The 24,303-nt window shown below is 31.2% G+C and overlaps 4 protein-coding genes across 4 annotated transcripts; 1 reads left to right on the top strand and 3 right to left on the bottom strand.

The window, feature by feature from the left end:
* Positions 1-4,512: 4,512 nt before the first annotated feature.
* On the top strand, positions 4,513-6,273 carry LOC106765594 (zinc-finger homeodomain protein 4-like). The gene has a single exon (XM_014650270.2). It carries the CDS (start codon positions 5,371-5,373, stop codon positions 6,184-6,186), a length of 816 nt encoding a protein of 271 aa, XP_014505756.1. The 5' UTR covers positions 4,513-5,370; the 3' UTR covers positions 6,187-6,273.
* Positions 6,274-10,902: 4,629 nt separating this feature from the next.
* On the bottom strand, positions 10,903-15,221 carry LOC106769438 (protein root UVB sensitive 6). Its single transcript, XM_014655059.2, has 13 exons — positions 14,681-15,221; positions 14,494-14,592; positions 14,303-14,416; positions 14,145-14,216; positions 13,934-14,044; positions 13,737-13,856; positions 13,207-13,308; positions 13,044-13,116; positions 12,797-12,877; positions 12,644-12,708; positions 12,464-12,565; positions 12,190-12,369; positions 10,903-11,556 (listed from the first exon to the last, which is right to left on the bottom strand). The coding sequence occupies exons 1-13, from the start codon at positions 14,975-14,977 to the stop codon at positions 11,488-11,490; spliced, it is 1,485 nt and encodes a 494-aa protein (XP_014510545.1). The 5' UTR covers positions 14,978-15,221; the 3' UTR covers positions 10,903-11,487.
* Positions 15,222-18,082: 2,861 nt separating this feature from the next.
* On the bottom strand, positions 18,083-19,496 carry LOC106766555 (NADPH-dependent aldehyde reductase 1, chloroplastic-like). The gene is made up of 4 exons (XM_014651275.2): positions 19,337-19,496; positions 18,865-19,241; positions 18,412-18,770; positions 18,083-18,282 (listed from the first exon to the last, which is right to left on the bottom strand). Exons 1-4 carry the CDS (start codon positions 19,451-19,453, stop codon positions 18,260-18,262), a joined length of 876 nt encoding a protein of 291 aa, XP_014506761.1. The 5' UTR covers positions 19,454-19,496; the 3' UTR covers positions 18,083-18,259.
* A 2,115-nt stretch (positions 19,497-21,611) lies between these two features.
* On the bottom strand, positions 21,612-22,504 carry LOC106767610. Its single transcript, XM_014652533.2, has 2 exons — positions 22,194-22,504; positions 21,612-22,120 (listed from the first exon to the last, which is right to left on the bottom strand). The coding sequence occupies exons 1-2, from the start codon at positions 22,404-22,406 to the stop codon at positions 21,872-21,874; spliced, it is 462 nt and encodes a 153-aa protein (XP_014508019.2). The 5' UTR covers positions 22,407-22,504; the 3' UTR covers positions 21,612-21,871.
* Between the last annotated feature and the right edge of the window lie 1,799 nt (positions 22,505-24,303).

Raw genomic sequence — 24,303 nt, 5'->3', positions numbered from 1 at the left:
TTTATATAATATTCCTTCCATTTGTCGGCTTCCTAAAAGAAAAGAATAAACCAGAAATCAACACTAACCTAACTTTAAATCATGCATGATGTAACAACGCATACATATTCTTCTATGCATTTTTATAGTTTCAATGCAACACCTTTTCTCTGTTCTATGTGTACTTACTTTTTACTATTCTTTTCCTCATCTTCTCTAACCTTCCTCTATTAGTTTTAAAACATAATAGATTAAATGCTATTCATAATTGAATGTATAAACTAGTATGTTAATTCATCACAAAAATCATCATATGTATGTGCCTTAAGTTGTTTGGTCATTTCAATGACTTTGTCTCCTTAATCAAAATATATTTATTAGCTTAAGTGACACAAGTTGTAGAAGAGAATATCCCGAACTTTCACAAGACACATAAGTTATTATTATCATCTCTTATCAGATTTGAATAATGAAACTTCTTTTTTAATCCAACACATTTCAAAAGTACTAACCACATAGACCACATTATCACTTCAAAAAAAGATATGAAGAAAGATATCTAGATATATATTATGCATGTTGTCTTAATTTTATTCAATTTCCTATTTGTAATGAATCGCGTTGGTATAAGTTACAATTTAGATCATGCTTTGACATTGGATAATGATACTTTAACAACATTTTATTACAACATTTTAACACTTTCTATGTGTTTTGATATTGGATAATGATACTTTAACAACATTTTTTTGACAACATTTTTTTGACAACATTTTAACACCATCTACGTGTCATTATGTGATTAGTCTAAAATTCCTTCACAATCAATAATAATAATAATCCTAAACACCAATAAAAATTAATCACAGAATTACATTATGCTTATTTTTTTTGTAATATTATTAATTGTTTGGTTTTATTCTATATCCATATAATTCACTTATATTTTCAAACATATTAATTTGTTTAATTGTAGCTTTTCGTTTGTGATTGTAGGATGAGGCAAGTGGATATGTGATTATTTAATTAGAATTTAGATTGAATTAAGTTTTGAATTAATTTAAATTTAACTATTTTTAATTGAATTTCTTTTAAAGAATTTTTTCTATCCACAATATTTTTAATTTCTAATTATTTTTTGGTTAAAGAAATTATTTTATGTTCAGAGCTTTTATAATTTTTAATTGACTGTTGGATTTTTTTCATTGGCTAGATTATTGTGATTGTTATTTTACATCATTACTATCATTCATGAGTTTTCATGTGAAAAAAAATACAATTAAGTTTTAATTTTATCATAAATTGAATATTTAATATTTATCATAAATTTAATATTTAATACTCAATTTTAGTATTCAATTTTAAAAATATATATCATTTTTCATAAAAATAATTAAGGACCTGTATTTTTATTTTTGTAAGGGACTGTGATTTTTCATTTAAGACTAAAAATAAAATGATTAATTTACTTCACTTGACAGTAAAATGAAACGATAACTGAAAATATAATTTTTTTACATATTTAATAAAAAACAATGTTTTAATAGAACTCAATTTTATATATTTGTTTATATAAAACCCACCTTATTAACTGTAGAGATAATTAAATGACATATAGTAATTTAAAAAATTTAAGATTTTTTAATATTTAATAGAACAAAACATTTTAATAAAATTCAAATGTCCAAAATTTTTTAAGAATTTAAAACTTTATTAAATCTAAAATTTATTTTATTGCTAATAAATTTAAGAAATTGTTTATACATATGTTTTAAATAATATTTTTTTAACTAAAAATAGTTTCATGTTTTCATACTACACTTTATATACTCGATTTATATTTTATGACAAACCAATGTTTTGTAAAAAGTAATTTTTATTTTTGTTTTATTTATATTTTCAACCACATACTTGCTATACATAATTAATTTCATTAAATAGGTATCTACTCTTAGAATTGAATGTGCTCAGAAGATGTGGTTAGTTAAATTTTTTCAAATTTGTTGAAGAGAACGAGATCTTCCAACAAAATTCTATTATTTCATAATATTATATTCAATTAAAAAATATTCATAAATATGTATTATGAATGAATAGGTATAATATTATAAATGAAATTATTTAAATCATATATATTAATATCTGCTTCTTTTTAAACTTATTGTAATCACATCATAATTAATATATAAACAGATGTTTGTGCAGGTTAAAAAAATGACATAAAGAAATTAAAATAAAAATTTTATTTTATTACCTTTATATCAATGTGTGTTTTTTTTCACTTATAACCAAAAATTGTGAAATTATAATCATAAAAGTAAATATAAATAATTTTTATAATTTAACCAAAATTTAATGTGAAAAATCTAAAAGTTTGTCTGAGATTTAGGTATTAATGTAGGAAGAAGAAGTAAGACATGAGCAATAAAGAACTTGTTTAACTATATTATGATTGAAGCAAGAAATTATAAAGTAACAGTACTGGTAATTAAAGAAAAACATTAGTAAAAAAAGAAAATTGGTAGAGATTAAAGTGAATAAATTCCTTAGCTGAGGCTGAGGTGTGTACTCACTCGTGCAATGCAATCTTCATTGGTGACTCTGATGCAATTGGAGGATTGGACAACTGCTCTGCACACCTCACAGTACATGTCTTTTACTCTCTCCATTAATGTTTCTTCTGTCCACTTTTCATTTCTTTTTTCAAATAAATATCTTAAATCACACCAGTTTAATCTATTTTTTGTAAATATAATGATAAAGTTCATCTTCTAGTTTTTAAATTAGAGATATAAGATTTTGATTATGGAAGAATAGTGTTGAGTGTTGTTGAGAAGAAGAAAAAACGGGTATTGGAGGGGTCTGAAGCATCTTGAAAATTGTGATCAAGGCTTTGTCATCTGTCATGAACACTATTTATTCATGTGGACCCTTCATCCCATCAACCCAACACCATAACCATTTCTCTTTCTAACTTTCTAATGTTTATCATTTACCCATCTAATAATAATAATAATAATAATCCATTTGTATTTAAGTGGATGATATGACAGATGTATATGTGGGCGTAGCTGTGAAGAAATTGGAAAAAGGGAAAGAAGTAGAGAATAATTTTGTCTTTGAGACAGAAAGTAGAAAGAAAAGCAAGAAAGGAAAAGTAATATCCATGCAGAAGAGAATTACCAGAAGAAGAGACAACATAGATAAAACAAATTGTAAAGATGGATAAAGCCTTAAATGTGGTGTGGAGAGTGGAATAAAGGAAAGGATAATAAAAGAATAAAGTGATTCATAAACAAATAAAAATATATGATGAAAAGGAGAATCCTTTTCCTACTTCCCAGTAGAATATATATATATATGTATGTATGTATTGTAATGTAGTAAACAACAACAGCTTTACAGACTAACCCTGACGTACCACTGTCAACCTTTTTCATCACCTCTTTCTTCTTTCATCTTTCATCTCACTTTATTATACTCTTTCTACTTCTGCTAAAACACTCTCTAATACAACAATTTACCAATGCTTCTCTCTTTCTCTCTTTCTCTCTCACATGTGAAATATCTGAATGGAATTCAATGCTCTTTCTATTCCAAAGGAACATCATTGACATCTTGAGCCAACTATTTATTGACACAACACCACGACAAGCAAACCAAACCAAATAATAATAATATTCATTTCTTTTATTTACATCTTCCACAGATTAATGGAGTAATAAAACCTAATTTAACACCTCAGCTCACTCACCCTACCACTGCATTTAACTTTTGCATGCCTTCGTCACCCACTTTAATTATGACCAAAACTTCTCCTTCATCACTACTCCTACCCAAGCATTTTCTTTTCAATGTTTTCACTGTTAATTCATTTCTGATGTTTTCCTGTAAATGTTGTTTCTATATGGTCCAAAGACATGGGAAATTACTATAAGATAATTAATATGCTCATCTGTTATCTACTTTTGTAATTAAGAAAAAAATAATAGTATTAAGTGAGGCACACGCACGCAGAGAAGAATTTATAGTTTTTAATTATTTTCTGCTCTACTCGTCTAACACATTTAAGTTTAGTTTGTAGTAAAACGTTAACCCCACGTGAGAAGAGAGATAGGTAGTTTGAATGGAGACATTTAGATTTGAAAAGCATTGAATTCTTAAAAAAGGGGAAGCAAATAATCCAGTGTGCATCTTCACCTGAAATATACTAGTCTTTAGAGTTATATGCTGTTTTGAAGTTAATGACTCCCTAACGAACTTGATGCAAATATTTATGGTGATGTCTAACTTTGTCCCCCATTGGATTATGAATGCTATTTAGTTCAGTGGGTTTGCTTAATGTTGGAAGAGAGCATTTCTGATGCACAGAGAAGGAAAGTTTAAGTTATTTACTTTGAAAAAACGTTTCTTTCAGTTAATTCAATTTGAGAAAGGTTCTCTGTCTGTCTCTCTCTCTGCCATCTTTTGTCCTCACCACTATCTGACACACTGCTCCCCTCTATATGGCGTAAACTCGATAGCTGATAGTGCAAGCAAAGCAAGCCAAAGCAAGCACCCCACTTTTTTTTTTTTTTTGGGAGTCTCTAATCTGAATCTCCCTCTCCAAATACTCAACTCTGCATCCCTCTTTGTCTGTTAAAATCTGCTTTTTTTGACCTCTTCTTTTTGTCCTCCCACACCACCTCTATAAGCACCTCCTGTTAAGTGTTTCACTGCCAAAACTCTCCACCCTTTCCTTCTCTCTTTCTCTCTCTTCCTTCTTCACCTCTTGCTTACTTCTATTACTCTAATTACTGTGATTCCCCTCTAAATCAAATCATCCTTTTCTTTCCTTCTAACCAACCATGTCTGCAACACAAGGTGTTTGATCCATGTCAGTTTCCTCTTCCTCTTCTCCAATTGACTTTGTAGCCGGCTGAAATTATAAAAATAAAAAAAAAAGAAAAAAGAAGAAAGCTACAGGGTTTGTTTGTAGCTGTCTTCATTGATTATCTTCTGGCTGAGATATAGAGACGGTTAGTTTGTCTGTCGCCACTCTCTCTCTCTCTCTCTCTGTCTCCTTTTCAAGAGATAGAAATTAGAAAATACCCAGAGTGGGAAAGTGTCTTGTTTGCTTAAAAAGTTGTCTTCTCATGACCATATCCTGTGTGCCCTACTTCTGAGTCTGTGCTTTCTTACTTTCTCTTCTTAATTCACCTGAAGATAATGAGGTCGGTGGTGGTAGTGCTATAGTGCTGCTACTCAACTCAATTGCTTCCAACACCACTCCATAATTTTCATATTTGTTCCTAGCCAGCTTTTGAAGGATTAGGATTTGTGAAACTTAGAATTGCAATCATTTTAGCACTACACTATACCCTAAAGAAGCAGACAGGTAGCTAGGAGAGAATGGAACTTTCGAGTCAAGAAGGAGAAATCCCAATCCCAATAAACAGCACTACGTATGGTGGGGGACACGGTAATGGACACGGTCATGGTCTCATGATTCACCATGACCCTCCACACCACAACCACAACCACATTATCTCCTCCACCGCGCCTACGAACGGCACACCCACTATGCATCAGGAGGATCATGGGTACAAGAAAGTGGTGCGGTACAGAGAATGCCTGAAGAACCATGCAGCGGCCATGGGAGGGAATGCCACTGATGGGTGCGGCGAGTTCATGCCGAGTGGAGAAGAGGGCACCATAGAGGCACTGAACTGTTCGGCCTGCCATTGCCACAGAAACTTCCACAGAAAGGAAGTGGAGGGTGAGCCGTCTTCATGTGACTACCACCCCTTCAACAGAAGAAGACTCATTCTGGGCCCTCACAAGAACCTCCTCCCTCCCGAGGCTCTTGGCTACCCTACAGGTAACATCCTTCCTTCTAGAAGCGTCCCACCACACCAGATGATAATGCCCTACAGCATTGGTCACCTCCCTTCAGAGTCTGATGAACAAGAAGACGGTGGAGGAATGGTGCAGCCTAGATCCTCCCAGCTAGTGAAGAAAAGGTTCAGGACAAAGTTCACCCAGGAGCAGAAGGAGAAAATGCTCAACTTTGCTGAGAGGGTTGGATGGAAAATCCAGAAACAAGAAGAGTCCGTGGTGCAACAGTTCTGCCAAGAGATTGGGGTCAAGCGAAGAGTGCTCAAGGTTTGGATGCACAACAATAAGCACAATCTCGCTAAAAAGAATCCCCCTACTGCAGAAGCTTAAAGTACAATAATTTATTATTATCATCGATCATCCTTTTATCTAGCTTTGTGTTTTGTGCTTTATTATTATGATTACTAGTATTATAAACTCCATCCACTCTCCTCCACGTATAATCATTAGCCTAGCCGCAAGTGTTTGTTGACTTTCTTCACTACATACTCTCTTTCTCTCTCTCTCTCTCTCTAATCACCATCTCCTTCAGTTCTCTTACCTAAAACTGAAACCCTTCTTCTCTCTAGTAGCTGCTTACCAATATATACACTACACAAATATCGTCATCTATACTATCATGTGCTGTAACTTAGGAAATTGCATTTGCATTTGCATTGCGTGAAGTTTTAGTTTCTGAGTGAGAGAGCGGTGTTTAATTCTCTCCTCTTCAACCTACCTGGCTAGCATTCAAGTCATGAGAACATGGAATCTATGCAATGAATAGACTCTGTGGTACGATATATGTATTAATAGAATTACATAGGGCTTTTGTATGCTGCTTTCTCTTTCACCTTATAAATTCTGCTTCTGTTGTGCTGCATCATATGTAGGGCCTTCTGACATCATTTTTCAAGCGGTAAAAAATGTACCAGTTCATCACTAATTTTTAAATGTTTTTCTTGCTCCAAATGGTAAGTTTTTCACCATTAATTTGTGACAATAAACTCATGGGAAAAATTAGAAAGTACGACCAAGTATACACATTGATCAGAAAGAAGAAAAAGAAAATGCGAAATCAGCTTGGATTCTATGTCTGGACCTGCGTACATGTGTGTGTGTCATCACCGTGCCTGGCGGAAGGAACCTATTTATTTGATATTCTTCTTCGGGCATTCAAACTTAAACTCATTATTACTCATCAAACAAAACTTAAACTCGTCAAAAGCTATTAGTAATCATAGTGTACACCTTGCATGCTAGCAGAAAAAGTAAACTTTGTATGTCATCATTAACTATTTTTTATTCAGTGTTAAAATATCATAAATTTAATTAATAAATGGTTATTGGAGTTAAAGAGAAGATAGTAATCTTGTCATGTTCTTGAACAATCTCAGCTGAGCAATCTTATATCAAAATGCATATCCGTACTGTTTCATAATACCTCACACGTAGTTATCTGACTTAAATTCAGTTGATATTTAACATAGGTTTCCTGAGGGTTAACTAAGAAAAGATAAAAACAGTATGAATGCGTGGTTATCATGAACTGGTGAGGCAATTCACATCCGCACACACACACACTAGGGCACGATATGAAGAATTGCAAAGAGTAAACATCTTGTAGTATTTCTTTTACATTTGAATGATAATATAATAACAATATTACATAACTTTACTGTTTTAATATAACATCTCAATTTGACGATGATGAATCATTATGCAGCCATAAATAATCATACAAATCTTGCAAGCACGCCTTGCTTTAAAAAGGGGAAAAGAAGACTGGGTCCACTTGGGGAAGAAGAAGCGTGATCTTTTTAATGAACTTGTGTTTTTTTTTCTTGTTATTCAAATCATAAAAATTGAGTAAAACTGAATTTTTTAAAAAAAGTTAACTTTTGTTGTGAATGAGTTAATTATCATTAATTAATGTTGGAAAAAATAATTAATAATGGATAATTAATAGTTGAAAAAGGAAAAAGAAGGGAATATAAAAGCGTGAAAAGAAAAAAGGTATCGGGATGCACATCCTTCCATGCAGAATGTTCTTTGGTTTAAGGGAAAGCATCATAACAATAAAACAGAACACACCACACTGCAAAAAGCAATCTAAAGCAACTTCTCATTTTTCTTTTATCTACAACAAAACACTCCTATGTTACATAATTTTACTTTTATTTTTCCCAAAAAGGAGATCCTCTCAACACTTGAATTGTCTCCTTCTACCACTTCCATTGCCAATTATAATTTATTATTAATAACTTATCAGCACACTTTACTTCTTGCAGTAATGTTTTGAATAGAAAAAACTTACGATAAATCCTTACAAATGTTTTGTAAAGTGACCAGATGCAACATTGGTGAGAGAAGATGAACAGGTTGATGTTAATGTATTTAGATGTTTTTGACTGGGGGTTCAAAAAAACAAGAGGATAAGATGGAAACTATAATAACATAATGCTTGAACAACTACCTACCTAGTTGGAGTATGAAGCTGTACTATTTCTATATATATTATGTGCAATTGATGTGTGTCTTACATTTAGTTATATATATAGTTGATTTGATGATACGTGGGTGTGTGATGAATGGTGTAAATTTGACAACCTTGGTTAATGTTCTTGTTGCCTGCGCAAATGTTGTTAGTTTTTCATTTGGGAGAGCAGTTCATGGTCATGGACTTGTCTAGACAAAATTTTGGTAATGTTTTTGTCATTGAACTCTTCTTTTTCAAGAGTTAGGTTGCAACAAACTAAATTGACATATACTTAATTTATTAGTTAAAAGTTGTTATTTATATAAGATATTCTTGTAATGCTTTGATTTATATGGTTTTATTTTTTTTAATGTTAAGAATTTATATAATACATTATGTTTAATCCTTAATATCATTAAATTATAATATTATTATATTGTTTATTATTTTATTTATATTTATATATATTTATGCATTAGATGAAATAATTATTTTATTTTTAAAATATAGATTTAAAATTAAAATTAGATTTATAAAAAAAATTAATTTTCATTAAAAAAATATAAATCTAAAAATGGATTAGGCTTTAGATATAAATCTTGATCCAAAATCATCACTATTCACATAAGAGTCCAAAGTCTAATGCAATTTATTTTGGAATTTTGTTTCTTATATGAGGCCTAACTTTTTATTTATTTCTATTCAATATATATATATATATATATATATATATATATATATATATATATATATATATATATATATATATATCATAACTCCCTAAATACCAATATAAAATATCTATCATATAATTTGGTAGAATATTCAACTTCTTTTATTAAAAAGAACGTTTTAATATAGTTGTTAGAATAATTTAAAAAAATCAACTTTGTCCTTAGAAAAAGAGGTTCACAAATTCCATGACATTCAAATACCAATACATTTAATTTAAGTTTTTTTATTTTAAATTGTTTTATTTGGATATAATAATTTAGATCTATTGAATTTTAATTTTCTTACTTCAATATATAATTTCAATCACTACTTAATACACAAAATTATTTAAATATTAAAATACATTTAATAGTTTAAAAATATCATTTCAAGTTATTTTTCAGTCAAAGTCCATATTATTTTTTTTCAGTAAAGTCAATAAAGATTTTTTCTATTGGTATTTAGTGGGGTTATTTTCATTTTATGCCAGTCAAAATATTTAGGTTGATATCAATATCAACTAAAAATTACTTTAGTTAACACTGACAGAAAAATCTTGCTTAAATTCATTGAAAGCTCTGTTATTCGTCATTAAAAAAAAAGTCTTAACTAAACCCGCAGGTTTAATTAAGGAGGATGAAGCAGAACAGCTTAGGGCCTCTGTTGATTTTCTCGTGGACCTGTGCAGCTCGCTTCCACATTTCCTCCAATTTCCCCAATTTCTACTTTCTTCTGAAATGTTCTACAATCTTTGCACAATTCACTTAATAAAACGTTGCGTTTAGTATGCACATTTTAAACATTTACAATAAAATTTAATTAAAAAATATATTAAAACCAATTTACCTCAAAATATATTGTCACTTCAGCCAATCCTACATGCTATGCACACATAATTTTAACGTCATCCATCAAAGTTAACAGCAAACCCTTAATTGATTCAATTTTGTAAAAAGCTAAACCGAGACATTATAAAATATTGAGACCTAATTGAGAAAACCCGACATAAATAAAAATAATCTAAATAATTAAACCTATTTTAAAATGAATTAAAATAGTGAGGAGATACAGGATCCATTTGAGAAAGTGGAGGGAATAACACCCATAAAAGAATAATATATACAAGGCTTAAAAAAAAAACTCTAAAGCGGATCAAGAGCAAAAGAAATGAAAAGAACTTTTAAGTTTTTATCTAAATGTTAGAGGAGTTGCTAATAATAAAATTTTGAATATGTTCCAAGATATCATTCATAATTCTTAGCCACATATAGTTGGTTATAAGCAAATGTGGTTTGAATGTGATTTCTATTTTTGTTTTGTCAAGCTTTTTATCTCAAATTAATAGAAAAATGGCGAAAATACATGAAGAATTTTGATATTATGAAATTTAAAGTAATCCACATTTTTTTTAAAAAAAAATCCATGTAGATAAACTTATAAATTAGGAAATTGATAAAAGACGTGAGTTTTAATGGTTTTGTTCTCTTTGTAATGTTATTATTAGGTGATAATTTTTTCATAATAAAATTCAATTCTAAAAAATGCATTCTATCAAGTTGCCGATAAAATGTTAGTTTAAAAAAATTAAGTTGTTTAAAAATTAATTCCATAACTCAATAAAATAAAACATAAATCTATAAAATAAAAAACCATTATTTGAAATATTCATTGAAAATATTTATTACATATGAATATTCATTGAAAATACTTATTTTGTATCTATTTATGAAATTTAGTTTTAAATTTTTTAAAGAACTTATTATTTGAAATAAATTAATTAGTGAGTTCAAATATCCTATTTCATTAAATAGGAAACACCCAATCTTTGATTTGGTGCATCAATAGCACAGTAATATGAATGTAGATGAAGTTCATACAATCATCAAAGTTCTTACCTTTAAATTCAAGCTTGTAAATTCTAGTCCAAACACACTATCATTCCTTATGCTTCCTGCTTCGAGGACAAAATTTACAGGATACAGATACTTCGGACCTAGCTTAATCAGACTTCTTGCACAAATAAAACTACAAGAATGCAACATGGAAATTACACTGAGCAACAAGTTCTTGAACTCAGCTGCAAAATTGAAATTGAAAACTTATACTACAGAATGATGCCCACTGCAAAAAGAATAAAGAACAATTCTAAGAAAATAGAAAAAACAGAGTAACAATTTTGTATATTTCGACCGAGAAAAAGAGACGAGCATTGGTATTTCACGTGGTCGTATGCAGTCATGCTAAAACTGACATACTTATATTCATGTTCAAGGACATCCACGCAGAACATCCGCAAAAAGTTCGTTTGGCTTTTAAGAGGGTCAAGGATGCTACACGATTCCACAAGCATTGCATGTTTTCGTTGCACAGTGGTTATTTTATGCTTCAATTGCCAGACCCATTTCACATTGAGAGCAAACCCAAGAACTTTGGCACTCAACCCAGCAGCGGGGAGAATATCATCTATTATCAGGTGAATACAGCCTAGCTCGACCAGGATTTAGAAGTGATTCTGACATTGTCCAACCCTGCAAGCAAAAAGGTTATATGAACTTGGCATTTGCAATGACTTGCAACATATATACGTACTTCAAAAAATGCTGATAAAAATCTCGAGCATGCAGATAAGCCCTCAGATTTCAATTATTTACACTTAAGATTCGCAACTGTGCATCCCTAATTCCCCAATTCTCGTCACTTAAGGAATCAAATAAAATATCAAAGTAACAAACACTCTTCACAAAAATGGAGCGTGTTATAACTACAGTATAAAATACAACAACATTAAACTCCCTCAAGAAGATGGGAATAAACTGCATTAAAAATGTTAATATCTTTTCATTCAAATTATCAAAATATATATAAAAAATAATTATTCTACCCTGAGAATTACTTAAAACAACTGAATATTCAAGGTATGGTCAAACAGAAACATGAGTTCAAAACTAGCACCTCTTCCTACCCCCATCTCCCAGAAAGGGGTGAAGTCCTTTGACAATGATTGCATTTAACAAATATAAGGCATTCCAAATGTCCAAAATTCAACACCACAATAGCCAATAATTACTTGTCAAACACAACATTCAAAGCCAGGCCAAAAAATACTGTAGTGAAACAATATAGGATGCGGAACCAACAATTAAATACGTTTGCTTCATTACCTGCTCCTTAGCTTTATTCTTGAAAAGACCATAAGAATTTGTTACAATCTTGCAAGTATCAGCCATACAAGCCTCAATATCAGCAATTGTGTGCCTCACGTTTGAGTTAAGATCCCCACTTTCCTTCAAAGACGAGGCCTTGCTTTCATTTGAATTTAACAAACTGAAGAGCACATTAGCCTACAAAACAAAGTTGTTTAAGTCTTAATGACTTTTCAAATTAAATATTTCCCGATCTGTTCTGACAAATTTATAAGATAGCCATATATCTCACGTGGAATGCTGCTTTTAGAATGTCATCTGACTTTGCCTGATCCTTGAGCACAGCATAAACCTTGTGTTTCAAGGGGTTATACGTAACAATATATTTCTCCCTCTGTTAACAATTTAAGAGAACATCAGTTACATATATTAAGAAAGAGATGGAAAATCTCAAGTTCTCAAAAAGGCTTACATCAAACAAGGGCTCTATGGCAATATATGCACTAGGGTCTTGGAATGCTTCCTTGACTCTTGATCCTAGAAAGACAGTTAAAAAAGAAGAGTTCAGTTTTAATTTTTTACCCAAAATGATTGCAGGTACAAATCTTTTAGCCTATTGGTATACCAAGGACAACAGGCTTATCTCTCCATGGAAAACTGAATATGTTCTCATTCATATTGCCCTCCTGCAAAGTGGGAACTCGTCCTGAAATAGATTAACTTTAGTTAAAATGTGAACAAGGCTTCTGGTGGAATTGCATCTAGTGATTACATAAATTAAATTTGCTATAAAAGAAAGAACAGCCTGATCAATAAGAGAGCATGGATTGACTGTTTGATGATTTTAAACAGATACATCAATGCAATGATACCTGTCTTGAGGAAGGATTCTACTGCCACACTGAATCTTGCACAGTTAAGTGTGTGCAAAACAACAGATTTAACCTATTAATGCATTAAACATTAGATACACACGATCACCAGATTGGAAATACAGATAGATAGGCATCATCATAGCATACACAAAAGACAAACCTCTCTATAAGAGCTAAGGATATATCCACATGAAAGGAGGGAAAATGTGGTGACAAGCGACGGATTCCTTTTGGCAATCATTATGCTCAAACCAGTTCCTAACTGCATATTGAGAAAGAGATTTCGAAAGGTAAACAATTTTTCACAAGCATCATCAACCCTGGATTTTTCAATTATAATGACACAGTTCAAAGAGGTAAACTTCTCTAATACGACTTTTACAAATTAAATTTAAAATTAATTCAATCCTACAAAGTCATCTTTCAACATGAGATTTGCACTCAGTTATATAATATAATTTGGTGATATTATAATGGATGAAGGATTCCATCACACCCCCTGTCAAGAACTATATATGCCGATCACTTCAGAAGTCATCATTTTCAAAGCATGTAATGGCCATGCAAGAATGAAGTTGATTGATTTGAAGGCAAGAAAAGGAGGAAGCCGAGTACCAGGTGAGCCCAAGTTGCAAAAACTGTTGAAAACAATGTTCCAACATTATAATTAATCATAGTTCAGAAACATACCAGGTCCGCAATATTGCCAACACATTCTCCTTTAGCAGTGACATCCCCTATGTTTTCACCTTTGGCAAAGGCTTTGTAAATCGGCGTCCGAGTCGATGTTGATGTTACAGCAGCAACGTTCTGAGAGCAGAAATGAACAAATAAGCCTGCAGAGCTCACATACAAGCGAAACACTCATCGCAAAGAAGTCGCCAAACCTTTACTACATTCGCAGCACAAGCCAAAGGTAGAAACAGATGCGGCACTGCAGAAGTTGCCAGTTCAACTCCAGCACCCAACTCCATCAGAAGATCACCCGCAAAACGCAGCTGTAACAAAATAACTCTGAGACTGCAGATTGTGGGAATTCGTGTAGAACCAATTTGTATGAAGAGCTTGAGCAGAAGAAGCAAGGAAGCTAACGATTACCTGTTTGAGGTCATAATCAAATTTCTTTCCTTGGCGAGCAAACAGCATCTTCCCCACACGACCAGCGCCGTCCTACGGGTATTATTCATTTATTTATTTTCACATTGAGCTAAACAGTAGCGAGTGAAGTTGAGAATGATTCCCATGGTTATTGTTACCTTAAGAATCCAGTTGATGGCGACAGCCCCAGGAGTAGCCCTGTTTCTGGAGACGCCAACTGAACTCAAGAGGGTCTGCGTGGTGAAAACGCCCATTGCTCCACCAAAAAAGTGCTAGAAGGAAAAGGATTAGAAATTCGGAAAGCATGGAAAGATTGTGAATTGGTAGAGGAAGATGGAAATAGTGATACCTTAAGAGCCCTCCATGTCATGTAGGGGACGTAGGAAGGAGTAACACTGTCGGGGAAACCCTCGGGAACAACATAGGATCTAACGAAAGCGAGAAGTTCCTGCATCGTGATGGTGAAAGAATGAATAGAATGAATCGAGGAATGAGGGTTTATGAGAGAGAGAGAGAGAAAAGAGAAAAGAAGATACGTCGAGAGGGGCCTGGGGAGACTGCAGGGAGAGAGGTCGAAAGGAATTCTTCTTGAAATGACCGGAGGCATCGGTCTCGGCGACGTACTTCCATCGACGGCCATCGATTTCCTCGCAGCAGATCATGGTGAGGGAGGAAGGTGTTTGGAGGAGAGGGGCGGAGGCCAAATTGGCGCTGATACGCAGCGTTTCACGGACGAGAATCTCCTGGGACGAAGCTGCTGCTGACGCTGCTATGCTAGTTGTACTGGAATTCGCAGATTGCTTGGTGTTCATCTTCATTGGGTTGGGAGCCATGAATTGAGACGAAGATTGGTAGATTGTGATTTATAAAGTGAATTTGTATAGTGAGAAGTGAGGGAGCATAGTTTTCATCGAAATGGGAACAAAATTGCGAATGGAATGATGTTAGAATTACAATCAGTATTACCAACAACCCTAACGCCGCATGACATGCTCCTTCTCATCTTCCTCGTCATTTTCATAGGATTTTGAAACCAAACGAGATTAGATTGATGAATGGTTAAGTGGTAGCAGTTGAAAATTGAGAACCACATTTTTTTTATTTTCTCCTATGCTATGTTCTAACAGCTGTCCCACCGCCAAATCAAGGCCGCAACTTTACTTTAGGTGGGTCACCCACTTTCTCTCTATCCAATTACATTTAATTCTTTTCTAATCATTTTTTCTAATTTCACAATCTTATTTTGCTTTTATAAAATACTTTTCAATTTTCTATTTCTTTCTATTATTAGCACTTTAACAATAAATATAGTAATTGTATAAACTCCTAAATTCCTCTCACAAAACCACCCTTCGGATGGTCGGCGGCGACGGCGCTGGTTACAAAAAGTAACAACAACCGCGCTGGCTTAAAAAAGCCACGGAAATTCATTTCAAATCAATTTTTCAGCTTTCTGTTTAAAATGAAGAGGATTCTTCTCTTTGTCACATGTACAAATATTCCACACTTAATTATGTCAATATTTTAATAATGTATTTTAAATTATCAATACGTATTCTTATGTTTAACTGACAGACATTGTTTATACTACACACTTATTTTTACTTTCGTGTTATTGCACTCAATTACTTTCTTTTTGTCTAATTGTTTATTTATTTTGTTGAATTTTAGCCACTTATGAACTGATGGATCAACTTGGTCCCTTGATTTTTAAAATCATTATAATTTTATATGTGTAAAGTCTCCATTGATTTCAATACCACTAAAAAGTGTTGTCACTGATTATCAACAGTTTAATGCTATCAGTGTTAGTTGAAATCTCTGGTTGAAGTCAATACAGACATCGAATAAAATCATTTCAATAAGAATAAATTGATCCATTTATTAATAGAGATGAAATTTAGCAAAATAATAAGGCCACACATGAATATATGAATTGCTTGATGCATTACATTTATTTCACATACACAGTATAAAACACATTCATTTAATATACACTACAAGACACGTTTATTTAATACATAAAAAGTAAAATAATTATTAAAATATAAACTTTTATATTTTTAAAAATACAAGAAAATAAAAAAAATATTAAATAAATATAAAAATTTATGTTGTCAAATAATATTTTTCTTACATATTTATATGTTTATGGATTTGAGAAAAGGTTTTTACAAAAAATCTTAAGGTAATAATTTTTTGAGTTTTTTTTTTTTTTTTTACATGTTACTTAACTTTAACCTTTTTGTTTTTAGTGTAATGCATAGCTTAAACAAAGAGATGTATATTAAATAGAGAGATATATGAAATACCTCATGAAATTAAAAGTATTGTGCATAGAAAAGTAAAATTTATGTATAATATCTGTAATTTATGATTATATTTTATTATGATATCTTCTTCGACTTGAAAAATAAATGGTAATGATTCTTAATTTACTGATTAAACAAGCGAAGGCAATAGCAAGAAGGACATCTTTAAATATAAAAATGTTTTATTTTTACTTTAATGAGAATCAAAAATGTTTTTAACAAATTCACAGATGTCATTATGTATAAGTTTTAACATAATGAGAAATATTAGAGATAATGTGCATGAAAAAGTTGTTATCACAATTAAAATTTCAAAATAATTATTATAATTAGACCACTTCATGGGTCACTGAAATGTTATTGAAAACTTGAACACAATAACTTATTACTTTCAAAAAAATTTCAAAATTTCCAAAAGAAATTCAAAAACAAAATAGATAATTAAAAAAAAATAAAGAAATAGTTGGTTTTTAATATATAAACATTTCTTCCAATGTATATTTGGTAAAACATTATATTTATTATTATTGGAGGTTTTACTTTGAAAATAAGACGAAATTATTAGAGATATGGTTTGGATAGAGACAAATATTCTTTATCGGATTTCTTCATCCTTTGAGAAATCTCCCATTTTTTCATAAATTTAAATATTTTCATCTTTAAATTATTTTTAAGTTATATTTTGTTTCTGTACTAGATATATGTCTGTTTGTATTTTGTGACTAAAACAGTAAACTATTTATCATGTTTCATAATATATTATTATATAATATCTGTGTATGATTTACTCGGATGATATATAACTTTAATAAGATATAAAAATAAAATAAATTTATATAAATTTATAACGAATCATATATATTTTTCTAAATAATTTAAAAATATAAAAAATATATTTTAGTGTATTTAATATTCTAGTGTTTGTAAAAAAGAAGTTAGTAGAAGTTTTCAAAATTCCTCGTGTTAACAGTAGAAGCTGCTTGAAGTTCGTCATGTGGTATAAGTTTCAATTTTCCTAACCTTATAAAAAATATTAATGTTAGTCTTATCTTTTAGTTGATTTATTCTAGTTTATTTTATATTTTAAAATAAAAAAAATATTTAATTAGTAGGTATGGATATTACAGTAACGAAAATATATACTTTTTAATTTTTCTAAACCTATTTATCATCTAAAAAATTAATATTTCTACTTTTTCCATTTAATTATTTTATTTTAAATTGAAAATATAACTTTACTGGTGTTATGCAAATTTTTTTTGCACCTAACTATCACTGAATGAAAAGCTAGTATTCTTTTTTATTTAATCCTTTCTAAATTATTTGATATTTTAAAATAAAAATATAGTTTTATTGTGGAGGTGTAAACTAAATATGCCTGTATATGAATCTTGGGATATATATGTATGACCAATCTTGTAAAAAATGAAAAATGGAATACATATAATAAATTTTGTAAAAAATGAAGAGTGGAATGTATATACCACTTTTGTAAAAGTTATTTATTTAGGTATTTTATTTCTACTGCCCATAGATTTAATTTTATTTAAATAAATATAATATGATATATAGAATTGTGATATTTTTGAACACAGAATTAACCGAAAGAAGCACAAATAATTGAGATTTGTTTCACAGTTTTCTTAAAAATACATTAATTCAAGATTGTTTTTAATAATATAATAGGAAGGTTTGAGCACCTTATTTGTTCATATATGAAGGCACATGGTACATAAGGAAGAGAAAAGTGTTTATTTGTTTGTGTGTAACAGGGAAAGGCAAAAAAGCTTATATTGAAGAGCATTAAGCATTCACGATCTCTCCACCTACAAGATAAAAAAACAGAGAATGTGTAAGCTTTGAGCAGAGTTGTTGTTGTTACAAGATACCAAAAAAACAGAGAATATGTAAGCAAAGTTTGAACAGAGTTGTTGTTGTTGTTAAAAGTGACGCACCGTTTGGATGGAGGACTTGACCAGTAAAATAGGAAGAGTCCTGAGCAGTTGCCAAGAACAAATAACATGGTGCAATCTCACTAGGCTGAGCCGCACGCTTCATTGGCACCTCACACCCCAACTTCTCAATCATTTCACCACACTTTGAAGCAGGTTGTATCGGCGTCCAAACTGGTCCAGGTGCAACGGCATTCACTCTGATTCCCCTGCTCGCCACCTGCTGAGAAAGACCTCTCGTGAAGGAAACAATAGCTCCCTTAGTAGCAGTGTAGTCCAACGCTTCTGGATTCCCATTGTAGGCGTTAACTGAAGTAGAGTTGATGATGGAACTCCCTTTTTTCATGTGCTTCAGAGCATGCCTACAAAAAAAAAAACCACACACTCATTACGGTCACCATATATATATATCATGAGCTCAAAAATTATATCTTGGATATGTTTCGTTCAGTATACTTGACCAAAAAGAACTGTGAAAATATATTGGTCCCGAACACTCTTTCAATCTGCTGCTGAGTGATTTCCTCTACGGAGTCTGTTAAATGCTGTTCGGCTGCATTGTTCACCAGAACATCGATGCGTCCATATTCTTTAACAACTAGCTCAACCACCTGCTTGCAGTTCTCATCAAAGCCAATATCCGCCGCTATTGCCAAGGGATCATCTGCACCACCTGTTTTAGCTTCTAGCAGCATCTTCAGAGTGTCATCTTTATCCCTGTCCTCATGCCCCTTTACGTATGTGAAAGCCACCGTTGCACCCTCTTTAGCGAAACACAGACAAACCGCTCTGCCAATTCCCGAGTCACCTCCTGTCACCAGCGCCACCTTGCCCTGTGCACGTCCACATCAATAAACTAAACATGACATACCTCTAACTTGTAAGCAACAAGACAACAGCATGTTTACAGTGAGAAACAAAAACATACCTTAAGTTTATTGGAGGGTTTGTAGTCTGCATGTATGGTTTGTGGGAGAGGATCCATTACATGTTCTTTTCCCGGCTGCGTTTTCTGGCTTTGAGGTGGGAACTTATTGCTGGCCATTTTTGGTTAATTAGAGAGTTTTTGAAGTATATGTTGTTGTTTATAAGATATTTTATAGAGAGGTTTTGAGGTTGGTAGAATGAATTTACGTGTTGTTGTGACGAAGGGACATGTATTTGGTAGGGATGAGTAATGTACAAAGGAAGGAAAAGGTGGCATGCCACGTAGAAGAGGATCTGCCAACGTGTCATTTATCGGCACTGCTATGAGACTCCACAAGCGGTGGAGCTTAGAACCACCTGTGTTAATGATTTTCATACTCCAATTCTTTTTATTATTATTTTACACTATTTCTCATTATTATTCTTTTTATTAAACATCATTCATTGTGATTAAATTTTATTTTCCTATTAATAATATATACTACAAAATTTAACACATTAAAATAATAATTTTAGTCATATATTTATACGTTGTTTGAGTAGGATGCAAAGAGTTCGGAGTTGGATCAAATTACCTGATAAAATTAATTGGATTGAATTGAATTGAGTTTAGTAATTCCTCTCAATTATGCTTTTCTTAAAAAATATCTTAAAATAAATATTTTTATATGTATGAAAATAACAATTATATTTACAATGTATATATAAATAATATTTATATAATAAAATGTAATTTTTTTCATAATTGATCTGTTATATTAATCACTAGTCTAAAAACGACCGATTAAGTTTTGTAGGGATATATCATTAGTAATTGCGTTGAAAGATTTAACTTATGAAGCTATAGATAGTTTTCAGACCGTTTAGTTTAAGATTGGCTTTTGCTCGCATGACTTTCAACAACTACAGAAATTTGTGTTTATGACTCCTGAAGAAATTGGAATGTTCATGATTATAAAAAGGGCGATCATATTTTAAGAAATTTTTTAACAATTTTTTCAATAAATTATTTGTTATTATTTTATCGATTACAAACTACGAGGTAAGCAGTTATAAAAAATTGTCAAAAATAATTATATAAAATTATTTTTTGTAATTAAAAAAAATAATAGTACCTTTTATGCATGTCAAATATTATTTTTAAAACATGAGCAATTAAATTTGGAAGTATTTAAAAAGGAAAATTCTGTTATTTAAACAATAACATAAACAATCCATTCAATTTTCTTCCATCATCATAGACACATATATACTTGGTTTAACATACAACTCATACTGCTATAAATATAAAAATAGTTTACCACTTTAAATACTTAAATACTTTGGGTTGAATTCACAAAAAAAGAAAATATTACAATTAGTATTTTTTACTTAATATTATTTAATGATATATATCTAATTTGGAAATTTTGAAATTAGTTACCTACATTAAACATATGTTTGGATGGAAGGTGCATGAACGTTTGGGATGGGACTAAACATCTCTCGTCCGGAAAGTGGTGCAAAATAATCTAAAGTCAACTGATACATCTTTCCCATGAATAATAATAAAAAAAAAAGGCAATACCTACTTTTTCTTGAACATATATTAAAATATACATAATTTCATGTTATTAATTGTATTATTGTTATTTTTATATAATTTAATATACATAGCAAATATAATATGTATTTTATAATCCATAAGGCTGAATCGATAAAGATTACGTTTCGAATAAAATTATGGAATGATAAACTTCTAAGTTAATTTAATATTTTTAAACTTACTTAATACATTTATTTACATGGATTAAAATTGTAAGTGGTATCTTTGTTCATTAAAGTGTACGTTTTTTTCAAGTAAATACTAAACTTACTTAATACATTATTTACATGGATTAAAATTGATGTGTTACGTCTAGATTAAAATACATTAGAATATAAATAATTTAAATGTCTTAGTATTAATAAAATTTGAGACAAATTATTGTGAAATGATATAAAAATTATTAAATCAATCGACAAAATTATTTTACAAAATTTATCGAGGATATAATTTTTAATATATATATAGATAGATAGATATTGCGCCAGCCAGTTGCCGTACAGATATTGGTGGTTTGAAAACCTTTGCAAAAATAATTTTATGGAACTTTTGCTAAGAAAAATAGTACTGTTGTTTCTCTATCTTTATTAATGAAACAGAAAATATCTGTGATAAGCAAAACGTAAGGTTTTCTGAATTATTGGGATCTTAAACAGAAACAGAGCTAAAGAAAATGAAAAATGGACAGAAATGGTAAAAAAAGCAAGGATAGATTCATAAAAGTAGATAACATCATTCTTGTGCACACCGTGAAGGTTACAACACCTTGACTTCAAACTAATTCATAAGGAAGATTCTGCAATCTCCACTGTATATACAATTGTTCTACTGGTATCACTGTCAACACATATTGACCTGCACATGGTTTGTTCAAACTACATAACCATACAATTATTGCCTAAAGACTAAAGAATTAATCAGACCCATATAGAAGTAATTAAGCGATATGACTTATGCAGTTTTCTGGGAAGACATGTACGTATCCGCAACCATTTTGGGATTCGAAACTGGTTTTTTAATAGGAACTGGAGACTGCTTTTGATGTTTTGCGTTTGAGCTTGATCTTCCTTTCCTGTGCTTCCTTCTGGGCTGAGTGGATTGAGGGATAAACACCCCTGTCCCTTTGCTCTGTCTTCTCAAAGCATGCTCATACAGAATAGCAGACTGTGGATGATGATAGAATGACCCAGAAGAATAGGTCTGAAATAAAAGAAAAAAATTTAAGTTTTTTCTCAAGGAGAATAAATTCATCCAAGACTTAAGTGAAAAAAACCTGAAAGTGGTGTTCTTGAGGTGAAGAAGCAAGAGGGTGTTCTTGATCTTCTTCTTCGTCCATAATGAGGAGAGAAATCTGCTTGCTCAAGTCAGCAAAAAAGAGGTCATCTTCTAGTTCCAGAGCAACCTCCATATTAGAGTTAAGAAAGATTGATGTGTGTGTTTGTGGGAGAGGGTTTAATAGAGATGGGCATGTGGGTTGGTGGGCCATGGGGAGAGTTGGCCAATCTGTCTGAGGCCCACAAAAGCAGCCCACTAGAATGATGGAAGTATGTTGATATTAAAAGGAGATGAGATGAGGAACAGCAGGAAACAACTGTTGAATCGATGAGATGCAGATTCATGATCCCAAAGATACACCAATGGTTGAGAATGGTCCACTCTCATACCATATCCAAAAAACCAAACATTCATGTCTCAGTAAACAATCAATTCTTGTCTCAAAACCCTTCTTATCCTTTCTACCGGTTGCTCTTGGTCAATATTAAACCACCCAGACACACCCTGCATGTTACTGTCACTGACTGCAACCTTTTTCTTCTTAACAACGATAATGCCTCCTATCATTAATCAATTATATAAAACCTCAACCTCTTCTCTTCAAATTTCATCACTTCATTACCCTAACTTTCTCTTAAATATGCTTCCTGATTATGTGGAAGAAGAAGCATTATTCTTTCCTCCATCTCACTGTTGTTTACGTAACAGCTATAGTGTTTCTCTGTTTTCTTTTTCTTTTTCGCCTATTCATACTTTCTACCTTGCTGCCCTCGCAATCGCACAAGTTTTCTAGGATTCACAAATCAAAACAATACTAATTATAGTTTTAAGTAAAATTAATTTTATTGCTCTTTATAACTTTTTTAAACAGCTTTCAAAAATTCTATTTTGCAAGGATCATATTATCAACATATGCAGTTAAGACGATTACCTTCCCTTCTTTGAGTTTTATAAATAAAGTGTGTTTTGAATTACTTTGCTTATTTTCAAAACGATAATGATACTTTTCAAAATTCTTCATTGTGGAAGAGAATCTCTAAAACCAAGTCATCCACGTTTGTTTGAGTTCATACTATAGTTTCTTTTTTCAGCTTGTAAACTTCTCTTCTATACACTATACATACAGTGGCTAACTTTAAGTGGAGATATTATTGAATAATCATATAAAAAATAATATACGTTTCTTTTAAATTTATTAAAATATACTATTCATTTGATGTAAAAAAATATTTAATAAAATTGCATAATTGTTTGTTCTTGTAATACACACACATATGGGTGTGTCTGGGCGCTCGTTCTTTTTATAAATATAATACCTTCGGTAGAGTTATTCTATACACTTGAGTTATGTAAGCTGACCGTCCTTATCGTCCTATTCTTACCAAGAAATGACAAGAACTTCTACTCTTTTTAATATATTGATACAGACACTTCATAAAATTATACATAATACTATACTCCATGTTAATATAAATTGAAAAGTGTTCTAATAATAAACCTTCAAACACAATCGAATACTTTCCACTACTGAAATTTATATATTCGACTGTTGACTTCAATGTCTTGCACGGAATCTGCAATCACAACCTGGTAATGAATTTCTAGCTAAATAACCTGACACTAAAACAATTGACACGTAATCATTAGCCATTGAAAAACAATTAACCAAACACTCCAAAGAAAGATAAACCATTCCAAGTATTATATTATATATACTTCTCAAAGATTCAAACAATGGAAGTTGTCACTTTTACTGTTAGTTGTAATGTATGACTTGGTAATGAATCTTTTCAAACACAACAAAAAAGAGATCTGTGAAGATACCCTGAATTTTAGCCCGCCAGGAAGATATCCCCCTAATATACAAAGCTATTAGTTTATTTGTTTGTTTCTATTAAGCACTTTTCTCCCGTCCGTAAGCTGACCCATTCTAAATTCAATCCAAAATGGCCGCCTTAACTTCACTTTAGTAAACATTAATAATAACTAGATACCAGAATCTTCAAAACTCTCAACCATTTGTTTCCAAATTATACTTGTGAGGACATTTCTCTACCACAAAATAAATCTAGAGTTCATCTCCATCAAGATATTTTAAGACCAACTTC

This window comes from Vigna radiata, chromosome 7 (assembly GCF_000741045.1).
Source record: "Vigna radiata var. radiata cultivar VC1973A chromosome 7, Vradiata_ver6, whole genome shotgun sequence".
NCBI lineage: Eukaryota > Viridiplantae > Streptophyta > Magnoliopsida > Fabales > Fabaceae > Vigna > Vigna radiata.
Note: the sequence above shows the minus strand (reverse complement) of the source record. Positions and strands in the feature narration are given on the sequence as shown.

Bases quoted from the DNA above. Each gene is read 5' to 3' on its own strand.
- LOC106765594 (XM_014650270.2), top strand. From the start codon at position 5,371: ATGGAACTTTCGAGTCAAGAAGGAGAAATCCCAATCCCAATAAACAGC.
- LOC106769438 (XM_014655059.2), bottom strand. From the start codon at position 14,977: ATGGCTCCCAACCCAATGAAGATGAACACCAAGCAATCTGCGAATTCC. The intron at 13,857-13,933 runs GTTTGGCGACTT...TTCTGCTCTCAG, and splicing joins GTGCTGCGAATGTAGTAAAG to AACGTTGCTGCTGTAACATC. The intron at 13,117-13,206 runs GTTTGTCTTTTG...ATGCATTAATAG, and splicing joins TCCTTAGCTCTTATAGAGAG to GTTAAATCTGTTGTTTTGCA.
- LOC106766555 (XM_014651275.2), bottom strand. From the start codon at position 19,453: ATGGCCAGCAATAAGTTCCCACCTCAAAGCCAGAAAACGCAGCCGGGA. The intron at 18,771-18,864 runs GTATACTGAACG...TTTTTTTTGTAG, and splicing joins TCACAGTTCTTTTTGGTCAA to GCATGCTCTGAAGCACATGA. The intron at 18,283-18,411 runs GTGCGTCACTTT...TTTATCTTGTAG, and splicing joins TCAAGTCCTCCATCCAAACG to GTGGAGAGATCGTGAATGCT.
- LOC106767610 (XM_014652533.2), bottom strand. From the start codon at position 22,406: ATGGCCCACCAACCCACATGCCCATCTCTATTAAACCCTCTCCCACAA. The intron at 22,121-22,193 runs GTTTTTTTCACT...CTTTTATTTCAG, and splicing joins CTCAAGAACACCACTTTCAG to ACCTATTCTTCTGGGTCATT.